The following is a 23,542-nucleotide window of genomic DNA, read 5'->3' on the forward strand; positions in this document are numbered from 1 at the left end:
TGAATGCCATGTTCCTGTGTTCAAAATGTCACTCACCATTAAGGGTGTGTGCTGGTAAGTGGCACCGATTTGCCACTTTCCCCTTATACACAAACACCCCTCACTGGCGGCCCAGGATAATCGGAGGCGAGTTTGTGGGTTTCCTCGGCTCTTAGCAAGTCACCTGCGCCGCCAAGCACCTAATGAATCTCAATTCTGTAATAAGGCTTGTAAGTTTTCCCCTCCCTGGGTGAAGGTGAAAAGGAAAACTAGGACTGATGAAGTTCCTGCCAAGGTAACACTATCAATTTCAAGGCCGAGTTCAGAAACCACAGACTCATGCTCCAGGGGTGTGAGGGGAGACCGCCAGTGCACCCGCTGGCCACAAACCCAGCTGTGAGAAATGAGAGGTGAGGACAGACTTGGATATGGGAGGGTGAGCCGACCAGGGCTCAGCTCGGCGCTGCTCCCGAGGCCTCGTGGGAAGCCTGCCCGGGTCTGGCAGGTGAACAATGTGGCGAGTATTCTCTGGAAACCTCCCTTCAACCCTGTGAAATCCACACATTGTTTTTCATCATTAGTTTCAAAACATGCTGAGTATTTGGCCCTTCTCTAAGTGCTGTGGCGACACAAAGGAAAGGGAAGGCCTGGTTCCTGCAGGGAACAGGTCCCCTGCAGGGAAGAAAAGAGAGGTAAGGCAGACAGATCCCACGAGAAGACAGAGAACGTGTGGAAGGAGGCGGCGCCCGGGACACAGACTCTGTAGCTGGCCTGCAGCAGTGGCTCCACATACCTGATATGGCATACAAATTGGAGTGCTGGTACTCGTAGTCCGTCCGGGTGCTGTTCCTGCCTCGGAAGGTGGCAGGAAGTGTTAGGGAGATGTGCCTGAGGAAGAGAAGGACGAGAGAAAGGAGGTTACAAGGAGCATTCCCCAAGACTCAGGAAGCACTGACGCCATCAACAGCTGAAATGCAGCACAGATCAGCGGGCAGAGCAGGTGCTTCTGGCCAGCGCCTCCTTCTCAATCAAGCATAACTCCTCCACTGGGCTCAAGTCCTCTCAAGGAATTTGGAAGTTTCTAGACATCAGCAGCCACCTTTTTTTTCCATATTAGAAAGGACATCTAAGAGGAAGAAAGTGTGTCCCAAGCCTTACAGCAGGTCCAAGGGACTCTACGGGGTGGCAGTTTGACCCAGATCTCTGCCCACCGGGCAAAATGCACCAGCAGGACCGTAACAACCCAGGCGCTGAACACCAGCCTTGGTTTATTCCAGGAGCCATGCAAATGCTTCCATTCCTACACCGCAGGGCTGCTGAGGATCACTGCACATGAAGCGCTTTGTAAATAAAGGTGTTGGGAATTATTATTGCCATATGAGTCCAGGAGACTAATGACCTCTGAAAATCAGGATGGCACATCGCTCTCAACTGCTATGTCTGTGTGTTCCCCCTCAGGCAGCGCACACAGTAGGTGCTCAGGAAAGCACCTTCCAGACAGATACAGCACAGTCTTTGATGGCTCAGGTGTGAGTCATTCAAGCTCACAAAGAACACTCAGCCTAAGTGAGCATTTAGTCAAAAGTAAACAATCCATTTGGCATGGTCACCAGCTGCCTGTAGTGAATGCTGAAAAGAAAAATTAAGCGAATAGGAAAATATTTAAAACCCAACAGGACTAGGGGAAAAAAACAACAACAAAACCTCTTGGTGGGACAACTGGGGGCTGTGTTGCAATAGCTCAGGAGCCTAACCTGTGGCCATACCCGGACATTTCCGAAATGGAAGAGACTGGTGGAGGAAACACTTATCACATAAAGTAAGTGGTCAATTACTAGGTGCCTTTTTCACACAGCACATGTGTGACCTTCTAGAATGACTGCTGTGCATAAACACTCCTGGGAGGGCCGGGCGCGGTGGCTCACGCTTGTAATCCCAGCACTCTGGGAGGCCGAGGTGGGTAGATCACCTGAGGTTGGGGGTTTGACACCAGTCTGGCCAACATGGTGAAACCCTGTCTCTACTAATCCCAGCTACTTGGGAAGCTGAGGTGGGAGAATCGCTTGAACCTGGGAGGCGGAGGTTGCAGTGAGCTGAGATCATGCCATTGCACTCTAGCATGGGCAACAGAGCAAAACTCTGCCTCAAAAAAAAAAAAAAAAAGACTCCTGGGAGGAAAGGCTCTCCAGGGAGGGGATGTTCCCACAGCTCCAGGATTGAGCTGGAACCGGAAGGAGCCTTCCAGGGGCAAGATGAGCACCAAGGGCTGTGAAGGTATTGGGTCTGCCAGCCACAGAGTGATAGCTCATGGCGGACACTCAGCCACAGCCCAGCCAGGCTGAATCAAGCACCAACTGTATGCTCAGGGCTTCGGGGAACCAGCAGACACATGCACTGTAAGTGTGTCCACCGGGTGCACTGGCGTGCATGGAGGGAACCGGAATATTCTTTGTTACTGCTGCTAACTAAGGGTACAGAGGTGAGCTCCCTCAGCTCAGGCTGCAGGGAATAAAGCAGAAACAAATCACAGTGCAACGTGACATGTGCTCGGAGAACAAGAAAAACTGAGTGCTGGTAAGCATGAAAAGAAGGAACAATATATTCTGTTAAAGGGAACGGGGCTTCAGGACCCCTCAAAGTGTTATGGGAGTGAAAGGCACCCACCAGGGAGTCAGAGAGAGCCAGCACTTCCCCATAGGGTTAGGGCACACGTCGGAAGCAGAGCTAGAAATGCAGGCAGGGCCAGATGGAAAGGGCGCCAAACACCATTACAAGAGGCTTGGGTTCAAACTCCTAGGATGGAGGTTCCTAAACTCCCATCATGGCATTAATGAAGGTGTCAGTCACCTGGGAACTTGCTACAACACAGACTCACAGGCCCTGACCCTGGGGAGTCTGAGTCAGTGGGCCTGGCCGGGTGCAGCCCAGAAATCTATTTTTAACAAGCTCCAGCGGTGAATCTGAAGACTGGCCAGGTCTGGGAACCCTGCGAAGGTGAGGAGCAGCTGCAGAAGGGTTTTCAGCAGTTGATCAATGTCTCTGACCACAGCACTTAGTCAATGAAGCTGAGCAAACAGAAGAGTGAATTATCGACTGTGGTTGTGGTTGAGCAGAACTAAAATGATGACAGGTGACCCTGCTGAGAGTGCCACCAGGTGCCAGCCCTGGGAATGCAGGTGTCAAACATCCTCCTATGGCTCCTCACAACGCCCCTCGAGGCAGGTATGGGAGCAGCTACACAATACGCGCGGCCCAGTGCGTGTTGAAAACATGGGGTCCTTATTCAAATGCTATCAAGAATTTCAAGATGGCAACAGCAGAGCATTAAACCCATGGTGGGGCCCTTCTGAGCACAGGGCTTTGTGTGTGTGACTAAAAGGATCTAGGGTAGGTGCTATAACTGTACTCACTATACCAATGAGGGAATTTCCAGGAGCCAGGGAAGTATTTTGCTTCATGGCTGCCAGACTAAAATTTCTAAGCCTCCAAAGCCCTAAAAAGGTGCACGCAACCTAACTAAGGATGCAGAGCAATCTGTGCAGTGCGGTAAACACTCCAGGGGCTAGAAGCATTCAGGGAGGCTCACAGAGGAGGCAGGAGCATTAGCAGAACTTTGGGAGCCAGGTGGACATGGATGATGGCAAAGAGGCCAGTCAGGAGGCAGAGGAGAAAATGGGGCCAGCCGAGCTGTTGGGTGGTCAAATATGCATCAACACAGATCTGTGGGGGACTCAGTGGTGGCAGGACAAGCAGGGGGACACGAAAATATCCATAAAGTTACCTGAACACTTGCTTACAAGTGTGATTATTTCCTATGGAAGGCGGGAAGACTCAAGTGCTATGAAGGGCAGGGTAGGAGAAGGCTCCCTGGAGGAAGGGACATTGAGGTGGGAACTGAAGATAGGCAGAAATCAGAGAGATGCAGCAGGGAGGAGGGGTGAGCACTCGAGGCTCTGTGGGGAGTCTGACCTCCTCCAGATTTAGGAGGAAGCCAGGGTGGCCACGCCTAGAAGGCTAGGAAGATGGTGGGGCCAGGCCACGTGGAGCCCAGCATGGGTTCTGCCTTTCTCTGGAATGATTTTTAAGCAGAAATGTGCCAACATCCAATTTACAATTTCAAAAGCTTGCCCGTCTATGGGAGAGTGAGGAAATAAAACTAAGGCGCCAATGTGGATGGAAATGGTAGCAGCAAATGATCATGAGCCTACAATTATTCACTACTTTGTGCAGAGACTTCATTCCTGTCGACATGACTTGCCACAGACCCTCTAAATGGACAGTTTTGGGGAAATTTAGGACTTAAAAGAAATATATGAGCACTAACAACCACAAAAAAGTATATGAACAACACAGAAATCAAGGGGCCCGGCTCTTCAGCTGCTCCATGCAATACTGATGTCCGGGACCAAACTTTCTTGTCCCTCGGGGCCTCAGATTTTGCCTGGCTTGCCCTGCAACTCAACCCCCGCCCCAGGTTCTCTTCTCTCGTTGGAGATGATTCTTTCTGCCCACCATCCCCCACCCCGCCAACTCCCACTTCGTCTCCAACCTCTGCAAGCTTGCTGTTTGCAAGGGTGCTGGCTTAGCTGTCTTCTCACTCCGTACACTTACACATCCCCGGCACACCAGCCCACCTTCCAGATTCTGCCTCTTGCCACTACTTACTTCCCCTCTCCTCCAGGAAGAGTGGAAGTCTTGTTAATCTCTGAACAGGCCTTGTTTTTCTCATGCCTAGGCCTGATTCTTTATCCATGCCACTCCCTCTTCCTAGGAATCTCCATTCTTCCTTACCGACTCTCCAAACTCCTATTCATACTTCAAGATCCCACCCAACCATCCCCTCTTTGGAAAAACCTTTCCTGGGCTTGCCCCAGACTGGATTGGATGCCTGAGTGTCTTCTCTCATCCCACTCCAGGTATCACAGTACACTTTGGTCATCTGATATAAACCTGTCCCCTAATGTGATTGTGACCTCCTCAAGAGCAGGGCCAAATATCATCAATTTTGTACTTCATTTTCTGGGACAATTTTTTGTCACAGGGTAGACAATTACTGACCATTTGTTGACCAAATCAAGTGTTGTAGTTGGCTCACTAAAACCCCTGGGTTTCTTTTTTGACATGAACTGCTGTTAGTCTCTATCATTTCATTTCTCCCTGTGTGTATTTTCCCAATTAGACTCCAGGGGTCTCTGTTTTATACCCTGAATCTCACCTCTCTCCATTATGGAGGAAACCAGGTATGGGTAAGAAGAAATCAGCAGCAGCAGCAACCAGGAATTTACAAGAGGGGAAAAAAAGAAGGTTTCTGTTCACATATGATAGACAATGTGTGCCTGATGCAGCAAATGTGAAATTAAAAGAGGATTCAAGTCACAGGCTGACTGTATTTTCTGCAGAATAACTGCTCAGTAGGGATGTGCTGAATTGAAATCAGGTTACTGAATACTCCAGCTAAAGTAGCTGATGCAAGAGTGGGTAAGGGACGGCAGTCAGAGAGCAGCAGGTGAGAAGGCCCCCTGGGCAAAGAAAGCTTTAGGGAGAAGGGCTCCTCCCTACACGGCAAATAGCTTCCCCTGCATTTCTGCTTCCACTATTCCTGGACACAGGAAGCAGGGGACATGGGGACAGGACAGAAAGGCACATCAAGGCTTCCCATTAATGAGAATGAACAGTTTGGGCCCCAGGGACAGATTACCTGTGGTTAAACAGGACAAGTCACCTGCTGAAGGAGAAGTGGCCCAGGGGTGCTTTGGTGTCAGATTAGCCTGAAAGTGAGAGACAAGGACGAAGGCTCTGCCATCAGCTGGGTCTCTGGCGAGATAAGATTCCAGTTCCCCAGCGTGGGGTGGAGCCCCACCTGCCAGGACCTGGGCTGGGGGTCCTCAATATATCACCCGGCCTCATCCCCTCAACAACCTTTTTAGATAGGAGTAATTATTCTCATTTAACAGAATAGGAAACTGAGGCCCTGAGAGGTAAAGTTGATGAAGGGAAAGCTAGGTATTAATGAAGAGGTCAGTCCATGTGTCCTCCGGAGGTGGTTATCGCTATGTTAGAGTTACCCCGATTCAGCTTCACTATCGGGTATATAAAATGAGACTACTCAATCAGGGCCACAGGGTCCCTCCTGAAGGCCCTTTTGAAATCAGTGATGCCAGGGACATGACATCTCTGCCGCTCACTAGCTCAGTGATCCCGACAGGTTACAGTGAACTATACAGAGCTGGATGACCAATGGCCCGATCGCACACCCAGGGAGGCAAACCAGTTGTAGTGGTTGAGGGCAGTGCCCCCGAGTCTGCTGGATGTGGGTCCAAATCCCAGCGCCAGCACCAGGGAGCCACATGGCCTTTGGCAGGGGTGTGTTGCCTCCCAGGGCACAGAGGGCCACCATGCAGGCAGGGTTGACAGCACACAACCAGGCATGCGTGAGCACATGCAAGTACGCGAGCTTCAATCCTACTCCCACTCTCCCCATTCTTGCCACCCCGGCATTATTGTAGAGTCTGGCTCATGAGGGCCTCCATGCAGCACCACAGCAGAACCCACGGGGCCTTTCCTCTGCATCAGGATGAAATCCAAACCCGCCCACGGCTGACAGGTGCTGCCAGCTCTGGCCCATCCCTCCTCTCTGACCACGTCTTGTCCACCCTCCCTGCATTCACGTCTGCCAACCTCAGTAGCCGCTTTTGTTCCTCCAGCCCCTGCTCTTGTTCCTGCCTCAGGGCCTTTGCACTTGCCACTGTCCCCAGATCTCAGCGGCTGGCTTCCCTCCCCAGTCAGGCCACCCTTCTGAGGAGGCACCCTGCCACACTCTTATAACACCTGCCTCCTCCCTGTGGCGCCCTTCCCACTCATCGGGCTGTCTGACTTGTTTTCATGTCACCAGAACATGATCTCCACCACGCCTTTTCTTCCCACCACATCCCCAGGGGCGAGAACAATGCCCAGTACACAGTGAGCGCTTAACAAATATTAGGGAAAATCCTCTAAGATTACCTACTACTTGTTGATCTGATTCTGACTTATAATTAGGGATAGTTTCGGGAAACTTCCAGGAAGCCTTGTCTCTTCTCTCCTTCTCATCCCCACGACTGGGTTGGTTAATGGCTTGGAAAATGCAACTATTTCTGATTCACGATATTTTTATGTAAACAATAAATTCATCACGGCACTACTTATAAAGCCAAAAACTAGAATCAGATGAACAATCAAATAATGGAGGACTGGTTAAAAAATTGTGGTACCACTGTTTCATGAAATATTTGGCTGTCTTTTAAAATATTTTAGAAGACTCTTTATTGGTCAGTGCCTATGCCTATGACCACAGCATCCAGTGTCTATGGACTGGCATCCATAGACAGAAAGTCCTTATTTTTATGCTTGGAATCATGGTCAGTTAACCCAATACTCTTTGGCTTCTTTCCCATACAAAGGCCTCTGGTTCATGAGAATAAACAGGTTGAATTGTCTAAGGAGAGACTGAAGGAAGGCCCCGATCACGACCCTGTACCTGGAGGAGGGAGGAAGCAAGAGATGAGGAGCCGCACTAGGCCACTGGCATTGGACACTCACCTCTTCTGCAGCTCCCAGCCAAGGGAGTTATAAGAATGAGTAGGTACTCGACAGCATCAAACAAAACCGAGAGGCCGGCTGGGAGTGGGGGCTCATGCCTGTAATCCCAGGACTTTGGGAGGCCGAGGCGAGTGGGTCACTTGAACCCAGGAGTTTGAGACCAGCCTGGGCATCATGGTGAAACCCCGTCTCTACCAAAAAACAAACAAACAAACAAACAAAAATTAGCCAGTTTTATAATCCAGTCTCAAAATAAATAAATAGATTAAAAATTAAAAAAAAAAACCTGAGAGGTCCACGAGAATGATGGTGGCTGGTGCACTTATGGACAGCAGTTTCAGTGGAGTCATTTTAGTGGGCCCGAAGTTGACCACTCTGTAGGCAGATCCATGAGTTTAGATTTTAGGAGAGTTCATAAAGCTCCCCAGCAGACTAAGGAGAAGGAGACTCAAAGGCTCGAGAAACTGTCTCTACTTAGGATAGTGCCAGGAGGTGAAGGCCTTCTGTCACCTTCCCCAGTAGGTCTTGGACCCCTGGAGCAAGGGCTGTCCATCAGAGGACAACCATTTCTGCCACTTGACTCAAAGGATGGATTATTATTCCAAAATCTGTTTGGTCACTGGAGAATTGTAACTGGAACAGTCCCTAAATCCTCGGGGAGTGTTACCAAGCTCTCCTCCCCTTCCCCCTGCCCACAGAACTGCCCGGAGGAGACAGGGCTCACCCTGCTGCTTCTGGTGGCCATCACGTCTCTCTGCAGGAGGGATTGGCTGTTCTGTAACAAACAGGTCAGCAAGCACACACTGCCAGCGATGACGGCTCCAGCTAAATACATGCTGAGGGGAATTTCATTTTCTCCCCCAAGTCAGTCTTAGGCACCTTATTCAATTAACATGGCCACTAAGCTGCAGACAGCTCCATATAAAAGCCCTTCAGTTATAGAATATATTTTATTATGAGACAATAGTTGCCAGCACGATTTATTTCCTTTGATGGGATTCTGCTTTTTCCTTGTTAATTTAAATCTGTATTTTCTAGTGCTGATTCCAGGTCTGTGTGAATTTTTAAAATGTTACCATTAATCTTGTGGACCCAGTGGCCACATATAATGAAGACGGTTCTGCCCAGGCAGCTGCAGTGCCTGCTGTCCTCCCAGACTGTCAAAGGGCAGCGTCGAGAGAGTGGTGACTAGCAAGGCAGAGGCGCACTCATAGTCAGTCAGCTGCCACTTTGATCTCCCAACCCTTATACACACACACACACCACACACACACACACACACACACACACACACACAACCAATGGGGTTCACAGGATTCCAGAAAATGCAATGAAAAGAGGATACATCCTGGCAAATACTGATGGTGACTTCAGACTTTTCCTCTGCCATACTAAATGCTGGAAGACGACGCAGCCAGTTTTGAAGGTGAAAATAGTTGTGATTCAGCAATTTTGTATGACTTCAAGTTGTCTTTTGTGCAGGAAGACAACAGAAGATTACTCATGTCACCTTCTCTAGGAGAAACACTTAATAATACATTCCAGATGATTCGAATTTAATACTTAAGAAAGGGGAAGTAATGGGACAAAAGGACCAGCATTTATTCTTCCCTTTTTGAAATTTGAGGAAAGAACCTGAAATGTGGGAAATGACCTATTTAAGAAAATTTAAAAATATCATCAGTTGACTTGTTTACAGCGTGTACCTGTCATATGCATCTTATGATCCCTAACCCAATCCTACGGCGAGTTGCTGAGACCCCCCCCCCCCCACTCCACAGGTGTCTCAGAGAGGCTCCACAGCTTGCCTCTCTGCTGGATACAGCTTGGACTTGAACACAGAGTATGCAGAAGCTTGGATTTGAATGCTGATGGGGCCAATTACACAATTCATGCTCTTAATTATGACGGTCTACTCAAAAACTGGAAATAATGTTACAATGTCTGACTCAGAATATTATGCAGACATAAAATGATGTTTACAGGCTTTGTGGAGAGGGTTGGAGTGAGATGCTCAGGATCTGTGTATGGAATATGATCTCAGCTGTGGAAAGAAAGGACAGGAACCAGGGCCTTGGGGCAGCATTTGTCATGGCAATGAACTGGGAGCAGCCCAATGACCATCAATAAGAGGAGGCTAATAAAATGTGGAATTTTCATATAATACTAAAGTAGGACAGAGCGAATAGATGAAGAGAGCCAGAGATTTTTCTGTAGAAATGGCCAACTCCCAAAGACTGGCTGTTAAGTAAAACAAAACCAAAAAACCAGCCAAGCAAAAACAAAGTTGCAGAATGATGTATTATAAACAATCCCATAAGACAATCTTTTTTCCATGGGCACACACAGCTAAGCTACAGTACAGCAAAGGGCTGGAGGGAGTAACTTAGAGGTGACTGAGGGGCAGGAGAGGCTCACGGTATTGACGACAGAAGCCTCTAAGATGGGAGTGTGGATTCTCCCCACTGCTCTTCCATATTTTTTAAGTGTTAATTTTTTTGGATGAGAAATTATTTCTTTTAATCAGAAAAAAAGATGGCAAAAACTAGGGGAACGCTTCTCAATGTGGTTGGGAGAGTAGAAGAGACACACGTATGAAAGCATCCAGCGTGGTGGTGCTTGGTGCTGAAGGGACACCTTGTTTTCTATATAATGTGTCTGCTGGTGGACAAAGACCAGAGGTCATGTACAAAGGAGAGGAATGGATTGTGGGGGCAGCGGAAGAAATATGAAAAGCAATAAAAATCAAGTTAAGATAGGAAGGGGAAGAAGAACACAGCAAATGGCTAAATGAAATTCCACATTATTCCTGCAAACACCACTGGGAAGAAGTCATCTGTGACGCACAGCTTCTGTGCCAGGTGTAAGGACGTGCTTAATGAATGCCATTTAATGAAGAAAAAGGCTCTTATAAAACACCTGGCACAAGCAGGGTGCGGGAGTCACAGAGAAGGGGACCTTTGCTGCACCTGCTGGCATTTTAATAAGCACCTTCTAGAGCACCCGCTCTCCAAGGCTGGTCAACGGTGTCAGAAAGAGGTCCCTGACCATTGCCCACACTTGCTGACAGTTTGGGGAACCTTATTTCTTAAAGACCATATGCTCAGGTATCGGATCACCCTGGAAGGTAATTAAAATGAATCATTTTCAGCTGGAAGGGCCTGACTAACACTCGAATCCTCCTCAATGACTTCACAGCCAGGATTCCTGCTCCAAGTCCCCTGTGTTTCCCAAGTGAGGCTCTGAATTACGATTGAGATCCGTGAAGACCCAGAGATGTGAGGAGATATTGTAATTCTTTCTTGTAACTTGGTTCCGCTAAAACAGAAAGTCAGTTGTTTTAATCACTCTAGGCTGTAAAATATTTTCAGTTGTGGTAATTTTTCCTTTCATATTGATTTTGGAGCCAACCTCAGAGAGAAACCACCATGCGCAAAGTTTACTATCATTTGTCACGGTCTGATGAGTCTCTTTTTTGTTTCGTTTTGTAATTGACACCAGCCAAGACAAGTAAGGTTTTGTAAAACTTAAAAGAGACCTATTTCCTCTACAGTTATATTCACTATGTTATAAACCTTCTATGCCCAGACCTAAAACTTAATTCCAAGTATTACCCAGTGAACACAGGCCTATCCCAGGGGAGCTGGACCAGTATCAACAGGCACACAAGGCCGCTATAATTGGGGTGGCGACTGACTCAGCGCACTTTTTTTATTGTGCTCCTACTGTGTGCTAGGCACTGCCTGGCACCGAGACAGTTTAAGAAACCAAATGAAACGTGTATCTTCCCCTTTAGGAATTTATCCATAAGTCAACTGAAACACGAACATAAATCTCCTATATCACAAAGTAAAAGCTCTGAATATCAAAAGATAGGCCATAAAGGACAATATGGTTATATGCTTCAATTTTAAAACAGTGGCATGAAAAAGAAATAACTGGGTGTGGTGGCTCATGCCTGTAATCGCAGCACTTTGGGAGGCCAAGGCGGGTGGATCACGAGGTCAGGAGTTCAAGACCAGCCTGAACAACATGGTGAAACCCCGTTTCTACTAAAAAATATAAAAATTAGCCGGGCGTGGTGGCGTGTGCCTGTAATCCCAGCTACTCAGGAGGCTGAGGCAGGAGAATTGCTTGAACCTGGGAGGTGGAGGTTGCAGTAAGCAGAGATCACGCCATTGCACTCCAGCCTGGGTGACAGAGTAAGAATCCATCTCAAAAAAAAAAAAAAAAAAAAAAGAAATAACCAAAATAACAAACATCTGTTGAGAGTCTACTACAGGCCAGGCACTCTGTTAGGCCCTGGGAGGTATCCAGGGACATGGGAGCCATGGTCCCACCTGCAAAAAGAAAAGACTGTGGCTGGGGAGAAGAGGCCCGAGCAATGAAATAGTAATTCAAGAGTCTAGACAGTGGCCCAAGAGATGTCACAAAGCCAAGGATGGGCAACGGAGGCTCCGGGAGTCAGAGAGGTAGGAAATGGGATTTGACTTGCATGGCTGGGAGGGGCTTTCCAGGGAGGCCCGCGTGAAGGCTTTGTTCCTGGAATTTTCACTCCTGTAATTATTTAGGACTATGGCAGTTACTACTCACTGGGCACTTGCACCATTCCTCATGTTCATACACATCTCTAATGTAAACAACCCAGCAAGGGAAGTAGTACCCTATATGTGGGGGAAAAGTGGTTCAGAGAGGTTAAGTAACTCACCCAAAGTCACACAGCTGAAGAAAATGGCTGGGCTAGGATGTGCGTTCATGCTCTTTCCACCATGCCATGTTGCTTTACTGAGATGACACAGGGCACAAAGTAAGTGCAAACACAGACCTGTTCATTTTCCATTCAGGAAGCCCATTTGCCACGACCAATGCAACTCCAACCTACCAGGCTGACTGTAGAATGGGTTTTCCTCATGGGCAACACACACACTCATGCATGCATGCGCGTGCGTGCGTGCACACACACACACACACACAAAACCAAATCACTGTGCATTGGACAAGGGGAAAAAAAAGCTGCCACTGGAAGAGGAAGGAAATCACAATTCCAAACTCCCCAAGTTCCTAAATGCATAAAGTACGTGCAGCTTGACGGCATATGGCAAATCAATTACTAGTTTAAATCTTAAAACAAAAACATGGCAAGTGTGGTGCAGAAATAATCAAGAACAACGGTTAGGTTTAGATTACAGTGGGCCACTAGAGTTTTGAATACAATTAATCATCATTCCAGGCAATGGGAAGCCATATTGACACTTATTCCTAATTTGAATATTTAATTAGGGTGAAGTTCTTCATCAAATTATCGCAGAACTGGGAGAAAGCCTGGAAGACTTACACAATTACTATCTTAACCCCTTCCCAGCTGCTCACCTGTGAACACAGCCATTCTAGTCCCAGCTCCGCAGGGGAGGTTGCCTGTGCCCGGTCTCTGATGTTGTGAGGTGCTGGAGGGGTGCTGGTGACTGGAGTTGCAACTGCAGCAGGCGGGAGCCACATGGTGGCAAAGGAAAGGTCTAAGGGGATGCCCTGCTCATGCTTAGGCTAAGTTCTGCATTGAACCCTGGACACAGAAAGCCAGCATGCATGGGTGCTCACTGGGCACCAGGGTGGTGCTTTCTGTGTCCCCCCCCCCATTTAATTCTCATGACAAATCCTGCAAAGGAGGCATTTCTATCCCCATTTCACAGAGGAAGAAACAGGCTCAGAGAGTGATAAAACTCACTCAAAGTAACACTGCCTGTGAGTGGTGTAAAGAAGGCCCAAGGGACACACACACACACACACACACACACACACACAGTTACTCACCAAAAGTGATGACAAAGAGAACACGCAAAGGCCCACAAAAATGTTTTCAAGGCTGTATTTTGGATCACCTGCACCGTGTGGCTAAATCAAAGGAAAACCAAAACCCAGGCCTCTTCAATCAGCATTCTAAAATTTAACTCTTGGGTTCAAAATGCATTACTGAGCCCCCCCCCACAATGGAAGTCACGATGCCGTTGTGGCCAGGGGCTCAGCAGAATGGTGGAGGTGGGGGCAGCAAAGCTCAAGGAACAGTCCCACAAGGCCGATTTGAGGCAAGGTGACAAGGTGGCCATCCAAACCCCGCAGAGTAGGACTCGAGAAGGTGGGCGCTGCGGGACAGGTGTCCTTGGGGAGGGGAATGTTTGCAACAGGACAAAAAAATGTGAACTCTCTTTCTTCTTTCAAGATGGCCAAGGCTCAATGATAGCATTTAGAACTATACATCAGCTTGGTGATTACGTTTCCTTAATGTACGCCTTTGCTATCTGAAAAGACTTTTACTAACATTTCATAGACACCATGTGATTCTACATGACCAAAAACAACACATTTTGCCACATAATCTCCCCGAAGGACCCAGGACACAGCCAAGGGCTGAGTGCACACATGGGACTGGACCACGGTAGGTTCAGAGACCTTTCTGCTTCCAGCCTTCACCGAGAAGCCGAGAAGCCGAGAAGGAGGGACATCCTGATAGTTTCAGGTTAGCAATCTCTCCTTAAAAGCCTGAGACGGGTTCACTTACCCTCTTGTGGAAAAGGCTCCATTTGCAGTGGCCACTTTCAGCAGGAAGTGGATCGCCAGGCAGAAGGAGGGAGCCGCCCCAGCCCCCTGCCTGGGCCCACTGCAGGCACAGACCCCGGATCCTGCAGACAGGCCTGCTCCTGGCTCATTCGTGGGGGGAGCAAATGGCATCGGGAACTTTGAAACTTTCCTTTGTATATTACATTAATCCATATAAGAAAATCTCTTTTAATGAGGAGTGATGTAGTTACAAACTCTCCAGAGCCATAATTAGAGCAAACTAATTGAAGTTGTGTTTTGACACACTTTCCAAATTCACGGGTGCCGGATGACATATTCACAACACTGCTGCCGCACAACCATAGCGACGGCAAAATCATTAGGCTAATAACGCTTATTTGCATTCTTATCATGCCGGCAGCTCGCCCTTAAATACTGTTTCCACTACTGCTCCTTTACTGTAAGTTTCCACCGAAAGATATTAACAGTAATTATTAGTACTTTAGTGGAATTTTAATGTTAAAGAATAACAATGTGCATTAACATACATTGAATGGCAATTCTTTTTCTTAACCACCCATCGGAAGGTTTGGGGGTTCTTCCTTGGCCCTCACCCCAGAGCTCAGGGGTAACCAGATGCGATTTCAGCTTCATTTACAATTCAGGGTCCACACCCAGTGGGATCTGAAGTCGGGTTTCTGAACCATTCTGCTCCAAAAGTTTGATGAGAAAAATCTTTCTTTCTTTTTTTTAAGTACAATAAAATGAAATAGTTAAGGAGAAATTTTTTCCTAGCAGTTAAAAAAAAATCTCAATTTACAACACGGTCTTTGGTAATAACGCTAATGAATTCCAGGAGGACATGCCGTAGCCATTCCCTGTCGCCCCCCTCTCGGTGATTAAAGGCAGACGGGGAAGAACTGGGTTGCGAGGGCGTCGGTGGGGGTGGGGTAGTCTCAATCTGTCAATGTGGGGGCACTGCTTGCCACCAACAAGGCCAATTTTGGGGATGCTTCACTCAGACGCTCACAGACAGAGAGGAAGACTCGACAGTTCTAAATAATGGTTATTAATGACACCCTCCTCTAAAGTGACAAATTACTTCTGAAATTTAGAATTGAAGAAGTATGAAGAGTGAACGTGTCCTATTGAACGTGACGGGAAATGCCGGCCAGCACACAGAGCTCCCACTCGTTGTGTGCTGGGAGAAGGCCAGGGTCCCTCCTGCTTTGGCCTTTTGGCTGTTGTACAAGGCAGTGACCACAGCTACCTCTCCCTGACGTGTCTCCCAGCAGTTACTGTTGGTGACTACGGGCACATCCTGGCCGTAAAAACGCTTTTTGGGTGAGAGGCATAAAACATTAGGTGTGCTGTACCAATAAGTGAGACCTAGTCCCAACTTGGGGTTGGGCTAGATATTTGCTCAGATCCTAGGCTTCTCTAAATACCTTGGGGTCAAGCAAAACCACCACTACATCACTGACCACTGATAACCCAAGAGAAAATGTCTTCACTAAAAATATACACTTGTGTTGAATTTCAAACTATTCAAGTGTACATTTCAGGATGAATGCTTAATCTCAGCCTAGGAAGATTTAAATGAGTGAAGAAAATGCTTCCGCAGAAAAATATCAAAGCCTATACTCCTTTAAAGCATGGGAGTTTTCAGTTTCTTAAGTTACAATCCTTATACCAATCTGCTATTTTTCAAGTCACTGATTACTTAATAAAAAAAAAGATGAAGAAAGGAAACTAACTTTCATAGCCACAGCAACACTCCAAATCATGGTATTTATTCACTACATTTAAGTTTTATTACACTTGAACCTTGCAATGCCAAAACACCTACCTCCCATATAAAAGAAATGAAGAAAAAAGCCAAGTCTGGGACCAGGGGCACCACACTTCCATTCCAGATGATCTAGTCTAATCTTATAAACTGAAATATTTAAAGAGTCTCTAAACCTCGCTGACCTTACTTTTACAAACAAGGAACATATGGGCACCGCTAGCTTTTCATCTTCTTCCAGCCTACTAAAATATCCGCTTTTCGAAAATTCAAGAGTCAGGGGACTGCCAAAGTCAGATTCATAAAGGGCTGTGTGCGTGAGAGCGCAGGGCAAGCTGCAGTCTGGACTGAATGCGGCACATCCTCTATCAAAGAGCCAAAGGCAACACTTGTCTCCTCCCTGCCCAATCCATCTCAAAAGCTGTGGAAAACAATTTGTTTAACAAAATACAGCCATGACTGAAGAGGAGGTGGAATGTGGGCTACAGGCTGGACGGTGATTTTTGGTCCCATGCAAGGTCGAGCTCACAGCAGAGGGTCAGCGTTCCATCAGGAAGCCCTGAGGCTCCTTGAAGGCAGGCAGGGCATTATGGTGAGACCTCTCCTCTGCTCACAGCCCCTCTAAATCCTAACTCTCTGCCCTTGGATGAGTCATGATCTCTCCAAGCTTCAGTCTTCTCAACACTCCAGCCTGGGTGACAGAGCAAGACTTCGTCTCAAAAAAAAACCCCCCACAAAACCAAAACAAAATAAAATGAGGACACAATTATTCACCTCACAACATGGTTATAAAGATTAAAACTACATATATATCTATCTCTGTGTGTGTATGTGTGTACATATATATATAATGTTTACACAATGCCTGGCACAAGAAGCCCAGAAAATTACAGCTGAAATAATAATGATGATAATAATAATTGTATTTATTCTAATACTAATAATTATTAATATTATTATTCAACTGGAAACAAAACATCTGCTGCTCATGAAGGATATTCAGATTGAATTCTACCCCACCCACTGGCAAAAACCGAACCCAAATAAACTCAAAAGGCCTTTTAAAAGTAACTGCAAGCAAAGGATTTTATTAAATATCCCAATTAATAATTGAAACTCTGCATCGAAATAGAGCAGCATAGTTGGGGCGGGGGGTAGGGGGTGGTAGTAAAATCCTGGGAAATATCGCTGGTTTAATGCCCATTTTTACTTTATTTGGCAGCTAGATTTACACTGAGAGACCCAGGTGAAACATTCCACAGAACTACCTGCAAATAGACTGTCAGCTTCCACTCTGATAAAAGGTAAAATATCCTTCTCTAAATGGTCTGGTTCACAGAACCGACCCTGAAGTGAACTGATAAATCTGTTCTGACACACAGAAAACTATTTTCATAATCCTGAAAAAAGCCTTTCTCAAAACCCTGGCGCTGAAACCAACTGCACAAAGAGCCCTCGTGCACTCGCGAGCTGGACTCAGAAGGGAATAATTTCCCATTTCTAACCCTGCTTCTCGGGACGATAACAACAAAAAAGCAAACATAACCACCATGACCACTGAGAAAAATAAGACACTCAGAAAGTCACCAAAATTACAAAGATAACACATTTACAAGCAGCAAATACCTTGTCAAAAATCTGACATGAGACTGCGAACGCCAAGGCCAGCTCCGAAGCGGGAGCTGAACTGACGAATCGTCAATTCTTCATTAAATAGAAGCTCTGACTTCCCAAGAAGCTGTATTAAAAATTAATATCGAAAAGTGTATTGCTCAGCCTAAACTCATCATTCATATCTAACAATACCGAACTGCATTCTAATGAAATTTCCCCTTCAAAATTACTCTGACACCAAAACTAAGTTTGATACTGGTCCAAGAGCGGCCGCCGCTCTGTTCATGAGCATTTTGAAGATATTCAAATAACCTCGTTCTGTAGGTGTCTTTCATGCCACTCTCACGATCACCAGAATCAACCACACTGCTCCTAACCCTGCTTAAACGCCCACTTCAAAGCGAGGGAGGGATGGTGGTGCTGGGACCTCCCGGGCTGGCCTCCACATGTTCCCTCAGTCAGCGACCACAGTGCAAGTGTGCTGGACACCGGCCAAAGTTCACACGTCTCCCTAAGACTGCTTAGGCGGTTTCCGACCAGAGGGGCCTCTGTGGGATGAGTTCTCCACCCACACGCCCTGGGAAGTCCTCATTCACCAGTTGCTGGTCAGGAGCCTGGAGAAGCTGCACAGGAAGATGGCGGGGCCACCTGAATGGGCACCCCACCTACCCACCAGCCCCTCCAGGCACATGCTTGGCTCCCTGATGAAAGGCTTCACGGCTGGGGGCCTCGTGACAGTCTGCACACTAACAGTAGCTTGCCTGCTTGGGTGCAGATCCTAGCCCTGACACTTGCTAACTGTATGACCTTGGGCAAGGGATTTAACCTCCTCACCCTCAGTTTCCTCAACTTAAACCTGGGCTGATAATAGTAACTGACTCACAGAGCTATTATTAGAATTAAACGAGTTGGCTGGGTATGGTGGCTCACGCCTGTAGTCCTAGCACTTTGGGAGGTCGAGGCAGGCAGATCACTTGAGGTCAGGAGTTCGAGACCAGCCTGGCCAATATGGTGAAACCCCATCTCTACTTGGCTACTTGGGAGGCTGAGGTGGGAGAATTGCTTGAACCCAGGAGGCAGAGGTTGCAGTGAGCCGAGATAGCAGCACTGCACTCCAGCCTGGGCGACAGTGAGACTCTGTCTCAAAAAAAAAAAAAAAAAAAAAAAAGATTTAAAGGAGTTATTTGTAAAGCCTTTGAACAGCACCTCACACCTAATAAATGCATGATAAGTCTCTGCTGGATGGATGGACGGATGGAAGGGCGACGCACAAAATATGATGTCCAGTCCTACGTATTAAACTAACTCACTTTCTGCATCCAATAAATACTTTCTGGGTGCCTAACACATGTCAGCCACCTGGAATTCAGAGTTCTTTACCATCTTGGGGCCACACATTTTCCACTGAGCACTTACTGTGAGCATGGAATGAGATGACATGGTTGAAAGTACTTGCTCAAATTTGATAAACGGTGATGCAATATGATCATCATTGCTATTTCTGTGTGACTAGCCTCTTCTGAGGCTTTAAAGGAGAAAAAGGAAAACATGAGGATCTCTGTCATCAGTAAGCAGCAAATCTAGTCAGTAAGATCAAACAGAAATACACGCAGCAATGACAGGGAACTGTGAGATGCCAAGCCGTATGACGCAGGCAACTGGAGGAGAAGAAGGGAAACGACGCAGGCCAGGCTTTCTAGCAGTGATGTGGGCTACTATAGGCCTGGGGCGGGGCTGGCCAGGGCCAATCCTAAGCATTCTGGAGTCCAGTCTAACTCTTCCAGGAGGGAAGGGGCTGGTACAAACTGAGGTGCATGGTGAAGGCCAGAGCAGAGATGCTTTTGGAATAAGAATGGTGTGCCCCGGAGCCAAGAGGAGACTCACCTAATTAATGTAAGAGGATGTGTGGGGGGCGGTCGGATAACAGGAAGCCAGTGAAGTTCTGGATTGAGGAAAAAGGAACATATGTGTGTCTGAAAACCCCAGTGCAGTTATCAGGTCACCACAGACTTTAAGGTTACAGGCAAAGAATGTAAATGCAGGCTATTTACAGAAATAATACCTGAGCCCCAGTAGCCCACCCCAGATCCATCTTTGATTTAGTGTTCAGGTTCGACCCCTCCAGAGGGCTCGTCTCTGAGACAGGGCTGGCTGCTGGTCCTTTCGGCTGGAAGGTGCCACTTGCGCAGCGGGATCATTCACACCCCCGTGCTGACGTCTGTGCTCCTTGTGTAAAGAACCCTGCGCTACAGTCTTCATCTTAAAAGACAATGAAAATGTATGTTCTGTCTTTAGAGGTAAAACAAACAAAAAGCATGTGTGGCTATAGTGTGAAGGAAGAGGAAATCTAATTTTTCCAAGTGAAGCCAGACCCATAGTTATGCCTGGACATGACCTGCAGAAGTGTCTGAAGGCCCCCAAGCCAGAAAAGCAGGGCCCAAGCCCTCGTCTTCTTCTTCCATTTTTTTTTTAAGATAGGGTCTTGCACTGTCGCCCAGGCTGGAATGCAATGGAGGAATCATGATCACAGCTCACTGCAGCCTTGATTTCCGGGCTCAAGTGATCCTCTCACTCAGCCTCCTGAGTAGCTAGGACCACAGGCTTGTGCCACCACACCCAGCTAATTTTTGTATTTGATTTTTTTGTAAAGACGGGGTTTTGCCATGTTGCGCACACTTGTTTTGAACTCCTGAACTCAAGTGATCCTCCCGTCTCAGCCTCCCAAAGTGCTAGGATTACAGGCATGAGCCAACACACCCAGCGCCCCAAGCCCTCTTTTAATGGGACCAGGACAGAGTGCTCCATTGCTTAGCTCACCTGCCCCCAAACCATTTCTTGCCATTATGGAAGTGGAGCTCAAAATCCATGTCACAATTTATTACTAGGGGACAAAAAGAGTCATTGGAATCACCTGGGATACACAGAACCCCTCTCATAAATGATGCACCTTACATGAAACCACAGATTTCAACTCCAATCCTCTGCGCTGAGCCTTCCCCTACTGAACCCTAGGGAGAAACTTCTCACAGGCAAATGCCTCCAGCACCAAGCCTTTTGCCACTCTGAACAGGTAGGTAAACACCCCAACAGGAAAAGGGAAACTCAGCCTCCCTGATCTGTGGGATTCTGGGCCTTTCGTTCAAGTCCTGCAACAACAGGACAGGTGACATGTCATCTGGGGTACAAGGGCCATCTTACAATTGAAAACGGACAGAAGGCAGCCTAAGGATTTGAGGCTGTCAGTGTGGACAACAAGGCTCCAGCCAGTGACCTAAGGCTCCGCCCCCACTGCTGACTTACTCTGCGAGTTAATCAGGAAGTAATGGAGTTGATCCCCATGTCCAGAGGGAAGGCGGGGTTGGAGAGGCCAGGACAGAGCGTGGCACGCTCATGGGCTTCTGACAATGATGTGATGGGGGACAAGCCTGGGCAGCACGGCCTGAATTCTAGATCACCACGGCATGATTTTTCCTCTCCTCTAGGAAGGGCCATTAACCTTTCCGATGACAGCCCTGGGATCGGAGTGATGGAACGATTTTTGAGGTCAGCAAGGATCTATGTTCTCAAAACCTGACATCGACATGCAAAAGTTGTGACTGAATCCTGGTGTCCCTGAGAGGAAGACTAAATGCATGTGACAGATCTTCTGCAATCAAAATGCCCCATTTCCCAGAGTATCTGTCACAGATTGATAACATCCATGCAAAAAGTTAAGTACAATTATGTCTGTCACTAAGAAACATACTTCCGAACCTGTGACTGACAACTTGCTGGGAGCTGACAAATTATAGGAAGATGACTGCAATAGCGAGCACCACGTCACCTCCTACGGGCAACCCAGGCCTGGCTGACACTCCGAGAGGCTCCTGGGAGCTGCATCTTGCAGGGGAGGCTGCCGGTCAGAACTCAATGGCTGGGAAATGCTCTGTGACTTCGGGTGGGAAAAAACCCTTTCCCCCAAGAGAGACAGTGTTAGGGAAAGGTCACAGGATGTGCCCATGGCCTGGGGTCTGTGGGGAGGAGAGTTTGGGCAGCAGCTTCTCCCTCAGGACCATGGTGAGGACAGCCCAGGTCAGCAGGAAGGGTGGGGTGAGGCTACTGGAACCACACATTGCAGATTTTCTAGGAGAGCCCCCGCAGGATGGATGTTCACATAAACACGAGATGTCCCGAAAATCCTAGCCACCTGGAGGCCAGACTACATGTTTCTGACAGACTCTGAAAGGGACGGAATACCACCCGTCATCAGCTCACGCCTGCCTACCCTGGACGGAGACACGGTGTCCGCATCACCAAGGGAGGGCCCCGGACGTTGTGGGAGGCCCCTCTGAGCCTTCCCTCTCAGGGAGGCTGCACAGCAGCAACTCTCCACTATCCATGCCTCCTCCTCTGACCTTGGCACTGGGAGTGGAAGAAGGCAATGGCTGCAAGTCAGATACAGAAGCAGCATCGACGGCGGCTTGAGGACCTCTGAAACCAAGGCCCACTGCTCTGTGCCCTCCCTGCCCACTGGAGGGCCCTGAAGTTCTCTGGACAAGGTGTCTGTGACCCTAACACGTAGTTCTGCAGAACCTGAATTTCTGTAGGTGGGGAGAGGGAATATGACACGTTTCTTAAATATGGCTTAAGAAACACTGATTGCTCTAATTCTCCTGCAGTCTGAAGGATCCAAATGCCATCTGACCACCCCTAGCATCTGGGAGCACATCACCCCTCAGGTCAGCTTCTTGATGCCACAGAATTTTCACCTTGGGGAAGCTGTCTTTACTGATTTTTTTAAAGTGTTAAGCCTAAATCTATCTCCTTGTAACTTCAGTCCACCTGACCTAATTCTGCCTTCTGGAGCCCCCAGCCATCTCTCCACCCCTCCATTCCCACCTGGAAACACTTCTACTTTCTCTCCTGCCATTGACCCTTAAGACATCTGCAGCAGGCTGGCCTGTCTCTACCCAGCTCCAAACTGGATTCCTCAAACTTGACACTGGATTTGGGTAACCTCTGCCTTGTGGTGTGAGGCAGTGGACACGCCCCAGGAGCAGGACTCCACTCAGGGCCTCCCGCTGTGCACACCAGGCTGCACTCCACACACCCACGCTCCGACCCGCCATTTCACACACTCAGCTGCTAAGCCAGGCCTCAGTTTGGCTCCTGTGTGATGGATTTTTGAACCTCGGGGGCCCTCTCCGCCTGCACCCATCGCCTCCCATGGCTCCAGCAGGTTGTTCTGGCTGTAGAGGAGATGCAGAGTATTGATTCTGTCATTCAGCACGTCAGCTCACCCTAATGACTCTGCATCATCTGCAAATTTGATAAGCATGCCTCTGATGTCTTTATCAAGCCATGGTTCTGCTGCTTGCTGAGCTAGAGGGCTGTAGCCCACCAGGGGCCTCCTCCTGGGTCGACACAGAGCCATTCCCTTATCACACTGGGGACTTCTGGTGCTCCAGCGGTTGTGAGCCCACTTGCCTCCTGGGGCTCTTCCCAACCTCTGTCCCAGCAGCAGCGGAACCTCTTCTCCCCAGCAGAAACAGGTGATGCCCTGCATGTGACAGACGGTGGAGGGGCTGCTCTGATAGAGGCCAGGAAGGTGTTTCCTCTCTTGGCCCCCCGGCCCCAGACAGCATCACAGAGCCGAATCAGAAACCCCACCATCTGATCGCATGCCCGAGGCTGACTCACAAAGCTGGGCCCAGCCTCAAAGAGGGCCACAGAGATGGGACTGTGCCTCCATCCCCAGGCCAGCTCTCTCCTGTTGATCGACGTACATGACATAGGCAGGCAGGGGATGGAGCACCTGCGGCCAGAGATATGGAGAGGCTCTGGGTCCCAGAAGAAGTGGCTGCCCTTCTTCACTAGAAGACAGTCAAGAGATGTGTGTGGCGATGTCTGTATGTGAGATGAAGCATCACTGTATGAGGGAGAGGAGCTCTGCCAAGCTACCTTCTACCACCTTAGCCACCAACTCAATGGATACAGCCCAGGAGCATCCCTCTCCCTGGGGACCTGCCCGCTCCAAAAGGACAACTCCAA

General features: G+C 48.2%; 1 protein-coding gene across 4 annotated transcripts in view; it reads right to left on the reverse strand.

The window, feature by feature from the left end:
* MVB12B (multivesicular body subunit 12B) overlaps window positions 1-23,542 on the reverse strand; it is a 179,530-nt gene that overhangs the window by 83,649 nt on the left and 72,339 nt on the right. For all 4 annotated transcript variants that reach the window (XM_024345885.3, XM_016961671.4, XM_024345886.3 and 1 more), the window contains exon 7: window positions 773-867. In XM_024345885.3, coding sequence (XP_024201653.1) covers window positions 773-867 — 95 coding nt within the window. The remainder of the gene's footprint in view (window positions 1-772; window positions 868-23,542) is intronic.

Source organism: Pan troglodytes, chromosome 11 (genome assembly GCF_028858775.2).
Source record: "Pan troglodytes isolate AG18354 chromosome 11, NHGRI_mPanTro3-v2.0_pri, whole genome shotgun sequence".
Taxonomy (NCBI): domain Eukaryota; kingdom Metazoa; phylum Chordata; class Mammalia; order Primates; family Hominidae; genus Pan; species Pan troglodytes.